The 14,971-nt window shown below is 44.0% G+C and overlaps 1 protein-coding gene across 3 annotated transcripts in view; it reads left to right on the top strand.

The window, feature by feature from the left end:
* The window catches only part of DAAM2 (dishevelled associated activator of morphogenesis 2), a 223,546-nt gene extending 208,777 nt beyond the window's left edge, over positions 1-14,769 (top strand). For all 3 annotated transcript variants that reach the window (XM_085055065.1, XM_085055064.1, XM_085055067.1), the window contains 2 exons: positions 6,560-6,730; positions 8,637-14,769. In XM_085055065.1, the coding sequence (XP_084911191.1) occupies positions 6,560-6,730; positions 8,637-8,852 (387 nt within the window). In that variant the 3' untranslated portion in view covers positions 8,853-14,769. The remainder of the gene's footprint in view (positions 1-6,559; positions 6,731-8,636) is intronic.
* The last annotated feature ends 202 nt before the right edge of the window (positions 14,770-14,971 follow it).

Below are 14,971 nucleotides of genomic sequence, written 5' to 3'. Positions count from 1 at the left end.
AATTTTTCAACTTCATAATAGTTAGGCACACATTTCTGTAAGAATATTCACTCTGTCCATGGCTTAGACTGCATGTCTGATTTGGTGCTGAAGATGGTGGTGCTCCTTTCTTTATGGCACACCAGGTCAAAAACCCAATGCAGATTCTTCACAAGTTCAGTTGGGGGTTAAAAACCAGTGGTACATGTCCAGCACAGCAATGCAACTTTTCTTGATCAGGCACTTGCAGGAAAAATGCCATTCTTTTGCTTTAAAAATAACCAGAGAAACTCCCTACAGACGGACCAGTATGTCTGGAAGTTGTTGCATGCTTTTTTAGACATAGCCAACGTAAAGCACTCAACATAAAGAGATGTTTTATTTTAATGACTATAACATGCTTAGGAAACGTTACTCTACCTTCTCCTCACACACCCTTGCTATGTTTGAACACACACCATTCCAACTTCTGCTCAACCTATGGCTTTGGTTCTTCCACTGGCAAAAAGCTGCTTTTGGACTCCTCTAAGGGAACTGTCTGTCCTTACCAGTGTTGAGCTATTTCTCATGTTTGCTTCATATTATTTTGGCCCTTTCTTCTTCCTCTTTTTCCTCTTTTTTTCTTAAAAAAGAAAAAAAAAAAAAAGGAAAAAGAAAGCTGGAAATTTTCAACAAACCAGATGTGCTTTGCAAAGCTTATAACATCTTCCAACCTCAATGGGCTCTCTGTGCTTGTTGAATCACAAGCTTTTTTCTTACCATGGAAACACAATGGAACTAGCCAATTAAAGGAAGAGAGGGAGCAAGACATCTGATTACCCTGTTCTTCTTTGATTTTTCAAAGCAAAGCAAATTGAGGAAAAAAAGGTAGTGGGACAGGGAGGACTTTGAAAAATATCCGAATGAGCCTAGAAAGAACTGGTCTGATTCACAGATTTATTAATAATAATGAAGCCCTAGTTTGAACAGCTGGAGTTGGATATCCTAAATATAGATGTGGCTAATTGATTACCATGAGTTAATCAGAGCCATGTTTCCTCAGCTGGGATTTAAAACAATATAACTTACCTTTTCAAACCAAAGAAGTTTTTTTCTTTTTTAACTTCTTTAGTATTAGCAAAAGCAATTTCTTTTGTTGTGGAAGCACTCCATTACCAACATGTGTTGCTGACCTTCTCAGCAGACAATATTTTTCACAATCCCATGCAGTACTTTTTTGGCCTTTTTGCTTAAACAGAACCATTTGAAGTCAGTGGCCATGGGGAGGAAGTGATATTTTAAATTAAAAGGGCCAGGTTGTCAGATGCAGGCATCCATGTTTGCAGAGGAAGCCTTGTAGCTGTACTTATCTTCATGCAGTAAACAGATGGCTTGGTTAAGAACTGATTGAAAACTTAGACCATAAACATGCTTTCTAGCACAGCTGGTTCTTGTTCTTTTTGTGTTTTTCTCACTTTCAATACCACTTTATATGGGAGTATATAGATTAGATCAAGGGATAATGTTTTCTGCCATTTCCCATAAACTGGGAAGGTGGGGGCAGGAGAAAGTGAAACTCTGCCCTGGAATCCTTTGCCAGTTTTTATGTGTTTGAACGGATGAAAAATTGATTTTTTTACTTAAGAAATAAGAGGTTGAATTTTATTAATGAAAATTTTTCTCTGTGTTTCCTTTGGGGAAGCAATGAAAATGCTTGAACAGAGGAAGAGTAACCTCCCATGATACGAGTTTTATTTTTCTACTTGAAAAAGGAGACATTTTCCCTGTGTGAAGCTTTACTATGTACTTAAATATTGACAAGTATGAACTTAGATCACTAGACTTCCTCAGAACTGTTCTGCTTTGTGCTTGGTTTATAACAAACTTGTTTTTAAGACAGCTTGGATCTTGTTAGGGGTACAAAGTCTTCTTGGTCATATATTGCCATTCCTGTGCTGAATGTCAAACTTAAGCCTCTCTATAGAGACACTGCAGAGACCACTGCCTGGGCAAGGTGGGTAGGAAAAGTATCCATTCCCAGTATTTTTGATGACAGCTTTTCTCAAGCAAGGTGTTTATCATGATGGAGAAAGGAGTTCAGAATCTGCACATACATTTAATAAGCTTAGCACCTATAGTAAACTGTTTTGATGAACAGCAAGGCAGTGAAATCCAAAATCCATTTAAGAAAATAGTCATTAATGGCAGAATGCTGTGATGCACAAAGAAATGCTATAGTCCAAGTGCCAGTTACAGCCTGTACACTTCAGTTGTGCATTTTGGGGACTGGTATTTTCTGTCAGCCACTGGGGGAAATTAATAAGGAATGTATCACGACAGAGACTGAGGAAGTCAAGATGAGGTACCCCACAAAAGGTGCCACAGCCATTTGGTAAACAAATTGAGTTACTGTTGTACAGTAACTCAGAACTTAAGGTACTGCAGTAAAGGTTGGCATCTAGTGTATGAGAAGTGCTTAGAGCACCTGTAACTTGATCTTGGGGCTGCCAGCATCACTGTTGAACTCCTGGGAGAATCCTTTAAGAGCATTTAGGCACAGGAAGAGGTGGGCCCAGCCCCTCCTGAGATTGGCAGGACTCTTTCCATTAACTGACCTGACTTTGTCCCTTAAAGAGAACAGACATTTATTTGACCTGCTCAGTACCAAATTGGTGTCTTCATAAGAGCAAACTCCAGATTACTCGTCTGGGGAATACAGTTCATGTTCCATGGCTACATGGTATAATTCATTTGTGTATTGGCTCCTCCTGCGACAGCAGACAGCAAAGACAGCAGGAAATTTTTATCATGGCTGTTTTTCCTCCTCCTCATAGAGCCCCATTCCTGCCATTTCCAGAGGTCTTCTGCCACTGTTTAACATTTCGTTGGCAAGCACAGCAGAGTTTGTGTGTGCTGCTGTCCCGCTTTCCCTCTCCTTGCTAAAATGGATTTTTAAAATAAACAACTGTCTAAACGATTTGCTTTGGCAAGAGGATAAATTCAGTGGAAAGTTTGGCAGAGGAAGCAGAACTGGCACTGAGCTTGTGGACCTGTTATATCATGGAGCTTGGGGGCCCTTATGGTGTGGAAATGAATTTTTTAATGAAAAAAAGATATACCATTCTGTTTTACAGTGGAAAACCTGCTGAAACACAGTTTTCCAATTTGCTTTTGCCCATGTCATCTGTCCCCAAATGACTTCAGGAATACGCAAGTTTCAGCCCGTGTTCCACAGTATTACAGCACATCACAAAATTCTGGGAAGCATTTTGCGTGCATGAGGACTGAGCTGCAGATTTCACAATTGTTCACAAGAGCTGGTGTTGTTTGGCAGGGAATCTGCCCATGGAACAGTCAAGTGATTTGTACAGGGTGACACAAACCCTGTGACAGAGAGCAGAAGAGAGGGCTGGGATCCAGAGCACCTTGGTCTGTGCCATGCTGCCTCTTAACATCCTGAGTGAGGCAGGCAGTGTGATTTTAGCCACTGTGGGCAGGAAGAAGCCTGGGCTTCATAACAGCATTGGGGAGGCTGTCCCTGGCAGCTCACTGCCCCTCATCCCAGCAGTGGTGCTTTGGAAAAGCACATGTGGTCACAGAACCAGAATTACGGAGAAATAGAAGTAATAAAGCCAGAGGGGTCTGTTGTAATTTAAACAGTGAAACAACATGTCTCTCTTTACAATAGTGCATTAAATTGATGCAGTGCCCTACAGACATGAACAGCTGATTTTTTGCCATTTGCTTTATCAGATTAGTGGGGAGACGCTTTCTGTTCTGTAACGAATGGAGAACGCGAGACTCAGAAAGGAAGCATGAGTTCCCAAGCCACATCATGGGCAGAGCTGGCAGCAGAAGCTGGATCTCCTGACTTGCCTTCCTCTGCTCAGTCAGCTTTTTTTCCAGAGGGGGTAGAGAAAGAAGGAGAATGTTTATTTCAGTGAACTGCAGATTTTTCCTTTTGTAGTTTAGTACATCTAGCTCACAGATTTTTTGCTTTTTGTCTTTCACTGCTTTACAGTAAGTGATTGTGACCTCCTAAGCCCTGTGTTACAGGGCACCAAAGACAGGCTGTTCTCAGCCTCTCTGCTGCTGCCTAAAAACCACAACACCTTAGACTCATGAGTGTCTCTGGAAGGCTCCCAGGCTGCTGAGTCTTCCAGCACAGAAACACTGTTTCTCCTCTGAGCAGCAGTGGGGAGGCAGTGGCAAAAGCCCCTCTTGCCAGTATGACAGGAACTAGCTGGTGCTAGTAGTTGGGTGACAGGCAGAACATTTGCAGACAACACCACCCTCTAAAGGAGACTTCCGTGTATGTAGGATCCAAGAGCCCAGGCAAGGAACCCCTTCCTTTTCAACCTCCAGCTTCCTTAACTGACTAAGAAACCCCTATGGACATTCAGGGACTCAATGAGCTCATTTCCATGTGCCCCCTCGCTCACCTTTGCTGAGCACGGGAGGAACATGGGATGGAGGCAGTGCATTGCAAGGTGCAACAGCTGTCTCCTGTGGACTGCCCCTCGACTGCAGGCTTCGCAGCAGTTGGACAAGCCTTCCTTCTAGCTGGCAGCACTAATCACTGCTCTTAATTTGTGCCTTATTTTCAATTTTCACAGGAGTTAATGACAAATTAAGTGGGAAGAGATAGCAGATAGCACATCCCCTGTGAGCAGTGAGATTCAGGTGCTCTGTGTGTTCAAGCAGTGGTGACGATACCTGTGCTGAAGTCTTTCCCCGCCTCCCTGGCTGACTGTCACACTGGAACAAGCAAGACAGAAAAACAGAGCATATGGAGATGTTTTATCTGCCTCTGTGGTATTTACAGCCTGTATTGTCTCTGCCGAAGAGCTGGTGCTGGTTCAGTGTGGGGTACTGTAGACTGCTGCACTTCCCTCATATTCAAAGAGCCTATGTGTACATTATATACAGATAAAATTGCAGAGAGGCGTGGGTAGAGGGTGTAGGTGTGCATAATTGTGTGTGTATGTCTTCAGAGGAAAGGAGTTAAACAGAGGAATAATCTGTTGCTGTTTCTATGTAGTGTTCCCTTCAACTCCTGCCATGTTTGGTAGCTCAAAGCAACTTGCATTTCTTCCAACACTTTTTTCCCGAGATTCTTTGGGTTTCTTTGTTTGTTTCTGGCTGAGAACACAGCCTTTTTAAAGAAAAAAAGAATGTATTGCTTCAAACTGCTTTGTGGGCCTGGCAGGGATAGCAGAAAAGGGGAGATGCTGAATCTCTCAGGCTGTGCCAGAAGGAAGTTGCTTTCCTTGGAGATTTCTTCCTCCTGCAGTTCATTGGGAGACACTGTTTATGCATTACCTGGTACAGGGCCAGAGGGGTTTAAAAGACCAGCTTCCAAACTCATTTTGTGCTTGGGATCAGAGCCTGAACTGTTCTTACAGTCTTTTCCATTCTGGAAGAGCACCCACATAAGGAAAGGGAAACTGAGCTGTGTTAGTATGAGCTGAATACATGCATGAGAGAGCTTGAAGAGAGCCCATAGCCTGGTTTGGTAGATGCTGAGGTCTGTAAGGATGCTCTGCTGCTCTGTGGTCATGTGCTAAAGTGTAAGCAGGGAATGATAGGGAAGCTGTGCATCAGGGCACAAGAACCATCGGGGCTGCATGTTGCAGGGCAGAGGCAGAGGTGTGTGAGTGAGGGCAGCTGGGCAGTGGATGTGTATCCTTATGCAGCACTCACTGTGCATGTGCACATGCTATTGACAGACTATATGTGCTGCATTTGAGTGCATTTTGGTGAGCAACGAGGTATGCTTGGGAACGTGAGAGTGCAAAGGAGAAAGTTCAACTACTGCAGGACTGATGTCCAAGAGCCAGGGGTTGCTGTGAATTTACCATATCCCAATCAGGACTGCCCTGTGACTGAAGTCCTGCCAGTTGGCTGCCTCCATATGTGTCCTGCAGCCTCAACATTTGCCTTTTAAAATAAAAACCACTTGTGATGTATTCGCTCTCTTTTAAGTCTGCCCGGGAGCCCTGGCTGCTTTCCTTCCCCTTTCTCATGCCTTGTCTGTCTATAGTCTCCTCTCTCCCGGGCAACACCCTGACTCAGAGGACTCCAGAGAGATGGATGACATGGCAAAAGGTTTCTGAGAGGACAGACTATAACTTTATTGCAAAAAACTTTTACCTCCAGGCATTTTAAAAGTGGATTTGAAGGGAAGATGGAAAAGGAAAGTACGGACTAAAACTGCTTGTTTCCCCAGCTAGTTCACTGTCTTCCACGCCATGGCTCTCCCACAGCTGCAGCTGAGATGTGGCCACAGCATCATCATCTAAAATTACTGTATTGCCCTTAGGAACTAAACATGGGGTTTTTGTATCAGTGGACAGACAGTGCTCTCCAGCACTATTGCTGCATGTTGCCCAAAGGATATCCAGGAGAGCAGACTCTTCAAAGATAGAGGCACCTGCCTTCAGGAGAAGCACTTCTGTTGCTGGGGGTAGTTTCTACTCTTTCTGCAAGAATGCTCAGAGGGTATTGAATTACATGGTGTGGTTACTCATAAGCTATCCTTACTGTCTTCACCAAACCGCCTGCCTAATTATGGCTCTTGTGTTTTCTGCCCCTTTGACAGTATGCCAAGGCACTGAAGCATTTTGGAGAGACAGAGGGCAAGATGCAACCAGATGAGTTTTTTGGCATCTTCGACACTTTCTTACAGTCATTTGCAGAGGCCAAGCAAGATCTGGAGAATATGAGGAAGAAAAAGGAAGAGGAGGAGCGCAGGGCACGCATGGAGGCTATGGTGAGGATCTGGGCAGAGGAAGACGTTTCCTTCTCTCACCTTTTCATGTCTTGAGAGAAATTCCAGTGCTTATGTCCCATCACTGTTTTATGTTCTTTTTCCTGACACCTCTCTTTGGCATCATTCTCTTCTCAAATTATGACATTTTTTGTGCTGTCTGTTTTGTCAGTTCACAAGGATGTACTGCTTGCCTCCCAAATTGCCCTCTTTTGGATTCAGATAGTAAATCTAGCCCAGGCATTTTTGCCCTGGTGCTTTGCAGGATGGGGTTGCCACCACCCGATGCCAGACTATCCTGCTTTTGGGCTGCAAGCAAAGAAGCCAGATTTTTCTCAGTGCTGCCAAGCTGGTCAGCTTCCAGTCAGACTCCATCATCATCTGCTGCATGCCTGTCATATGACAGTGCACAGTGACACAGCAAATGCCCTGGCACCTGCTGCAGCCCACACCGGCAGCATTTCTCTCTGGCCAGCCTTAATGCCTTGATTACTGGGGCCGCATCTGTGGCAGGAGAGCTTTTTGTGGATTTTGGTGCTGGGAGACAGACATCTGTGTCCCCAGGGGTTCGTGTGAACCAGCCTCCCCCTCTAACCTCAGCCTCTGTGCTGCCTGAGAACTCAACAGTCCCCTGCCCCCCTGCCGGCACCTTAGCCCTGGCTGCTGCCATGGCCCCAGGCTGTGCTGCAGGGAGTTGCTGATTTCAGTTTTGCCGAGCCAAAAGCACTGGTTGTGCCTTTCAGAAGAGGAGAGAGGTAAAACACCAGGATGCCAGCAGCCTTACTGTTAGACACAGGGATAAAATGCCAGGATATAAGCTCAAGCTTCCTCTCAGTCAGCCTAAAAAGTGCAGGAGCCTGCTGTTAAAGCACTGTAGAATGGTTTCATAGGCCTAATATGCCATAAGGGAGATCACAGTTTGCTTATGGGAAGTGGCTTCCTGCAGTGTGGGGCTAGCATGTGCAGAGGGAGTGACCTGCTTCCTGACAGCCACCACCATCCCTTGCCATTTCTACTGATTCTGGAGCTGAGAAGTGGAAAGAGACAACCAAGTTCCTTGGAGCTACCCTAGGGAGACCAAGGGCATCATATTGACAGGTGGACCTATCCAATGACTCGTAAAACCAGCAGTTTTGTTTCATTGCTCTTTGTGTTTATAACCAGTTTCTCTTTCCATAGTCAAGACAATATGTCTTCATCCTCCCAACACTGCAATACTCTGTCTCCATGCAAATATGAGCTGTTTTGTTCATAGGGATTCTACTAATGTGTTGATATCTCACACAATTTCCATTCTCCAATATGTTGTGGCTTTCTGGATTTTTCCTTTCTTTTCCTCCTTCTGCTTCAGGACTTCAGCCTTTCTACATGTAAATTTAGCTAGCTATGCCCTGCATGCAAAGTTATTTGTGACTGTACTAGTGACTGTGGTTTGTACAAACACATCCAAATTAAATTGGGTCCAGTCAGCATGGTAGGTGCTGCTGCACTAAGGTCACTGCAATGCAGGTCCCAGAAGCTGGGAAATGACCTATGCCAGCATCACTTGTAAACTGGCATTTAGCACAGCGACTGTGCTGGCACTATCCTGCTGTAAAATGAGTGCAAAACAGCAGCAACTTAGACAGATCCCGTGTGTCCTCTTGCTGCAGGCTGATAGTGCTTTGTGAGGCAGACATATGCTGCTACTCATTCCTCATTTCTCCTGCTTTCTGCTTGCCTGTGTAAAAGGGAAGCCCAGCATGGCCTCTTGTTGCTCTTGGCACAGGTGATGTCCTTGTGGATAAGCTTCTGTTCTTTGTTTTTCCCCCTAATCTGTGCTGATGCATTTTAGCTGCTTCTTGGCAGTGTACCTAGTGATCTGGCATCTTGGTTAGTTAATCCTAAAACTCTGTGTCCTTCTTCACAGCTAAAAGAACAGAGGGAAAAAGAGAGGCGACAAAAGAAAGCAAAAGCTGGAGGCATCTCTGAAGAGAGTGGAGAGTTTGATGACCTGGTGTCAGCACTAAGGTCGGGTGAAGTCTTTGACAAAGACTTATCCAAGCTCAAGCGTAACCGCAAGCGTTCGGGGAACCAAGGCTTAGAGACGAGCCGGGAGCGGGTGGTGACAAAGCTAAATTATTAATTTCAAGAGGAAGAAAAATAATCAACCAAAAGAAGGTCATGAAAAAGTGCAAAACAAGGAAGATGAATGTGTGTGACAGCACCTGGCTGACAGCTGCCCCAAAGGATTTCTTTGGTCTGTAGCTAGAGACGTTACCTTTCCATGATCAGCTTTCCTCTCATCCCTCTTCTGTGCTCCTAATTTGAACCATTATAAAAGTGCCTCTGTGGAGCCAGCAGGGCCTGTGACTGGGCCACGCAGCTGACAGATTTGCTTCTGGGAGTTTGTTATGTCATCAAAGGCCTCATGGTGATGACAGAAAGTACTTGGGCCTTGCAGACGGCCTCACAGCTGGAACAAGATAATTTTCTGTGTGCCAAAGTAAAAACTAGTCACTATCTCCATCTTGCTGATAACAAGGAAGACTAATTTCAGAGCAGCTCTGTAAACAACTATCACTTCTTCAGGATCTAGACTGGCCTTCAGGGGTTTGTTGAGATGTTCTTGAAGTTTCCAATTCCCTTCTAGAATTGGATTTTATAAGCCATTGATTAGCACCGGAAAAATGCATTTAAGCTCATGTCCTGTATAGCATTTTTGTGTGGCCTGTACTTTCCAAAGCAAGTGATGCTTAGAAGGAAGTTCTTCAATTTCTGTAACAAAATGAAATTCAAGAATCAGGATCAACATACAATAATTTGCAAAAGTCTTTTGGATTCTGCTTTGCAGAAGGAGTTTTCTGGAATTCCTCAGTGGCTGAGTCTCAAAGCTATGAAATGCATCTTCTTGGAAAAAAACCCTGGTTTTCCTTTAGAAAACACAGCCACTGCCAGGTTGGGATTACAAAGAGATGACTGTCGAGCCTGTTGCCATTGCTGGAGGCTCAGTGGAAATCAGTGGAAAATTTCTTATCTGTCTGTGCAAGATTGGAAATTGGGAGTTCCCTAGTACCATCCTCAGGTCTCCAGCAGCAAACAGCAAACAGGTTCACCACCTGCCAGAAGTGAGATTTGTTTTCCACTTGATGGTAGCTGTGATTGCTGTTGGCATGAACTGGTCCTTCTGTCTAACAGCCTGACCTCCACTGCACACACCCTGCTCTGACCGAGGGGAATCGTGTCGCTCAGTAAGACATGAATGGTGTCAAAGGAGAGCCTTGGAGCATGCAGACTTCTTCATTTTGAAGAAATCACTGGAGATGAACCAAGGGAGAGCCCCATAATGAAAATTGAGAGTTTTTCCAGGAGGACACAGAATTGTGTGAGCCAAGCAGGCTTTGGAGTTGGGTTAATTCAGAAGAAACAAATAAATTTGTGGTTAATTTACATGAATGAAATATATATAAATGGAAAAGCAAAGATCCCAAGAAGAGACTTGAATTCTGTGTGTCTTTATGGTTCTAGGAAAGGGATTGGGTTGTGTGGGCTGTCATGGCCTTTTTTTTCACCTTTTTATTTTTCGAAACTTTTCTTCTTTTTTTTATTATCTTCCCTGGAGAAGGAAAAGAGGAAAATAAAGAATTGTGATGAATTCTTCTTCCTAGACAGGAAGAAAAGAGAGAACATTTGAGAAGAGGGAGCCACCATCTACAAACTGCTGCATAAGTCAACAGCACAAAATGTCAAGGAATCCCAGGGAAGTGAAAAATGCTCTATTTGTCACTTTAATAATTTGGTTTGATTTTTCTCTGAATGTCACTTAACCTCAGGCTCTGCTCTGAGTCTGCAGAACAGAACTTCCTCTGCAATGCACGCTGCCTGATCAGTATTACACACTACAATATTGGAGAAGCAAACTGTAGTGGTTTTCTGAACTTTGAGAGTTAAATAATTATGTAAACTATGGAGAGAAGCAAAAAAGTCAGAATTGTTAAACTCTGATGTTTCATTGTTTACTGAATTTTGAGTCTCCCACCCCAGAATTTCCCTATTCAGGACATTCCAGACTGCCGCGCCTCTGTATAATACTCATCGTAAAGAGCTGGTATCTTACAAGAGCTGGGTGCATTCTCCTCCCTTACTATCCCACTCCCCTTCTGGGATTAGCTATTAACAGCAATGCCTATTGCAGTGGACACAAGCACCTTGTCAAAGAAAGACTATTTCATAAAGGTTTTTGAAAGTTTAAGAAAAAAATCTCACTTTTTAAAGCATTTTTATTTTAAATTACAAATGGATTTTTAGAAATGTCTCTTGTAAATTATATTAACAAGCTCCTTGCTGCTCCCTGAAGTAGACTTGCTATATATCCCAGCCCTTTTGTTTGTCTTGTTTTAAAGCATGCCATGTAATCTATGCCGTGTAAGCCATATGAGAGGTGGTAATATGTGCCAAATTGGTATACAGTTGAGTTTAGATTTGAATAATCCCTGAATTCCAAAGATTAGGCTTTTAGGGATTAGAACATTGCAGGGTTTTTTTCCTCCCTCTTTGTTCTCCCTGGGTTTAGGACTCACCCAGAACTTCAGGTGTAGTGCCAAGGTCAGTCCTGGTGCAAGACGATGTGACTCATAGCTCTGTGCAAGTACAGCTGCTTGCTTGCTCCCCAGGTACTTGTCTGATAAGGCAGACTGTCAGCAAGGCAGAGCTGTCAGAGAAAAAACACCTCAGGGCAAACCCTTTGAATATAAACACAGCATTTCCCCTGCCCCGGTATTTGTCAGACCAGGTTTGTGCTGTGCTTTCTGAAACTGAAGTCACTTTGCCAGGCCACAAATGTAGCAAAAGCAGAGAGAGTGATAAGCCCTCTGTCCCCTTGTGTACGCAGTTCAGCCCTGATTTGAAGAGATCCTGTGTGATGGTACGTGACAGCACTCCAGCCACACTGACAGTCAAAGGAAGCTGCTATAGTTTTGCCACCTCTTTGATTCATACATAAATAATGAGAGATTGTGCAACTCCATTAAATTAGCTGTGGGATCCTTAAGGGGATGGACAGAAAGCTCAGAGTCATGCCCCTGATTCAATGCATCTCAACTCTCAGCACTCCAGTGCCCCAGGCTCCTCCTATTTTGAATCTGTGATGGTGGCCTAAAGCTTTGTTCAGTGTGCTGGACAGTCCCCTGGCTCTTGACTCCGTGGTGAAAGTTCATAAAGAAGGTTTTGGAAAAGCTCAGTTTCACACTGAGGCAAGCAGTGTTTTCATACAAGTGGTGACAAGCAGAGAGGCCCATTAACTTATCTACTGTATGGGATGAGGTTACCCACACAGAAGATAAGGAAAAAGTTGTCTCTGCTGTAGGGCCTGGCATCAGATTTTTGCTGAAACTGAGTTTATCCATGTTTCTCATCTCTTGGGTACTGTGAGTGCATCTAATATTTTCTTCTTCAGCAGTGGTGGTTGAGTTGCCACGTGCTGGAGTCTGATTCCTGCTTAGGTTTAGGAAGCAGTCTGAGGTCTAACGTCACTGCAGAAGCTGGAGAAGAGCTAGGGTCTGCTGTTGTCCTTGTGCCTGTGCCTAGCACCAGCATTTTAAGTGAAGTCACTCTGTCTTTGGAAATAATTAAAGAAGGAGATGTGAGAAAGAAGGTTATAACTGAGGGTTTGTTCTACTTCCTGCAGAAATACAGTAATTTCTAACTTTATTATGAAGTTACTCACACTTAGAAGAAGTTCTTTCTAACTCTCCAGAATTTGTCGCTAGAGGTCTAGTGCTCACTCACTCACCTCTGTGGCTCTGCATTGTTGCTACATAGGTTGCATTAGGATGATCCCAGAAAAGACTGAAGAAGACTCCCTCCCCCTCCCACTTGCTTTGAACTGAGTCACTCTTCTCAGTCAATTGTGTCTCTAGAAATGCTACCAGGTAAAGTGACTTCAGGGCAGCAAGGCCCTTCCATGCTGTGTAGCACAGCCTTTGTCCGGGCACCAGTTCCCTAGGAGAGCAGATGTAGGACTAGTGTTCAGGGCTGAGAGACTTCCTCACTAGGGAAATGACCTGGATGTCCTTCAGAAGCATTTCTGTAATGTGTTCTCAATGTCTGAGAAAGGGAAAGAAATCGCAAGGGATCCTGGTGGGAGACTGTGGGGCACATAATTATCAGCCCCACTGGCTAAATCTTTCCTCTTCTTTAGGAAAGATCACACTTTGAGCTGGGTTGCACAGGAGAAGCTTGTGTCAGGAGTTTCCGTGAGGGGAAAGGAGATCCGTTGTACAGTAGATGATGTACATGATATATGCAGTTTCGTTTCTAGGTTGGTTGTTTTGGGTTTTGTTTGTCTGTTTGTTTGGGGGTTAAATGATTTTTTTAAAAAAAAGGTTTTAGGAATCTCTAAGGGGAACCTGTAAATCTGACACCTCTATTTATTTTGCCTTATTTTAGTTTGCTATGTTTGTATGTATACACTGCATTACAGCAAAGACTATTGAGACTGTGCCAGGGCATTACACCGGCTGGACAGCTGGCTTGGCTCGTGTGCCAGCTGAGCCAGGCCAGGGGATGCATGAGAGCAGTCTTGATGTGGGAAGGGAGGGAAGAAAAAACCCTTTTGGCTTCTGTCATAATTACTCTGCCCCTGGTGATCCTGGTTTGGGGAAAGTATGCATTTTAAAGTTTGTGGTGAACTGATGGAGGTTGGTTACTTTAGAGTGCTTTCTATAAAAGGTGTTTGCTCTTCGTAATTAGTCACACTGAGAAGATTGAGAAGAGTTGAGGTGCACAGTTGCTCGCTCAAACTTCACCCTTCCACATAAATTCTGTCCATAATGCCAGAGAAGTTTGGCTAGGTGGCCAAAAGTGTTTCATGCTCTGTAACTGCTCACCAGAGTTAAGACATTAGTGAGACAAACTGGGACAGTTCTCCTTCCTCAGAGCTAATATTCCTTCCTGTCTTCATGACCAAAGAAAGATTTCATATACTTTCCCTCTTTCTTCATCCACTCCACCTCCCCAGATTACCCTAGGTAAGCAAAATCTTTCTACTGGTTGTTTTTTTTTACCCATGGAGTCTTTGGCAATCACCAGGTGTTTGGCCATGGCTTCTTGGCTTCTGTACTTGACACAGGATATTTCTGATTCCCTGACATCCAAACAGGTGGACTCCTTTGGCCATCCTAGTTTCTGTTATAAAGGCAGAAGGGGCCAACATGGATAATACCATTTGGCCAACTGAAAATATAGAATTTATATATTTACCTACATAATATATAAAAAAACTGTCTTCTAATCTAAGTAGTAGTTCTGATGACCAGTATTCCCCAAAGGTGGCCAGATTTGCTCACTGTGCCTGCTGAGAAGGATGCCATGAGTCTAGCATGGTGTTTTGGCACCTCATTTCATGAAAGAGTCTGGATGGTTCCAAACCAGAGTCTTCTGTTATGGGTGGTAATGTAGGATAGATCCATAGCAACCAGTTCAAGTTGCTCTGGTTTTACACCAGCATAATTCAAAGTAGGATCTGGATCAAAACTATCCTTTAGACTGTTTTGTCTATTTACAAGATGTTCTACACAGCTCATGTAGGGCTTGGTCTTTTCAGCTTCTCCACTAGGAGCCAAGTGATCTAGAAGAGCATCTATGACAAACCATTTCCCCTTTCCTGCTCACCTTCAAACAGGCTCTTTAAAGCTCTTTGCAGTTTTTAGAATGGTGAGGGAATGTTCGGTACCTGAGCTGCTCTGTGCTCAACACCTCCCTTCCATGCCATTGCCACCTGCAGTCCCTCTGCTCCCCTGCAAGCCTGCTCAGCTTGAAACTCGCAGGTCACTTTGGGAGGTGTCCCTGCCCACCAAGCTAGAAAGTACAGTGCTGCTTACTGAAGTGGGAGGTTGTGCGCTGCTGTAATGCCTTGGCCTATCCTCATTTCTTAGTCAGTTTAAGACTATAAGTGAATTAAATGTACAAATCCTGTAGTGTCCTTTTTATCTGTATCTTTTTATAAGAATATACTGTAATACTAAAAAACAAAAGCAAAAAAAATTAAAGATGTATTGCCCCCACTGCGTCTCCGTACATTTCTTTGCAGATCATTTCCTGTGCATTTTGCTGGAAAGTCTGAAAGGTGAGTTGGGGTCTGGGCGCAGCTTTTTGTTAAGCCCTGGGCTTTTGATCAAGAGCATGCAGCACATTAGGTGCCACAGTCACTGCAGAGCTGGTGAGAAATTCCACAGGTTGATCTGGGGGAACAAGCAACACAGTGAA

Source organism: Lichenostomus cassidix, chromosome 3, assembly GCF_008360975.1.
Source record: "Lichenostomus cassidix isolate B80296 chromosome 3, HeHo_3.0, whole genome shotgun sequence".
Taxonomy (NCBI): Eukaryota; Metazoa; Chordata; class Aves; order Passeriformes; family Meliphagidae; genus Lichenostomus; species Lichenostomus cassidix.
The sequence above is the reverse complement of the archived record's forward strand: the minus strand, read 5'-3'. Positions and strand labels throughout refer to the sequence as shown.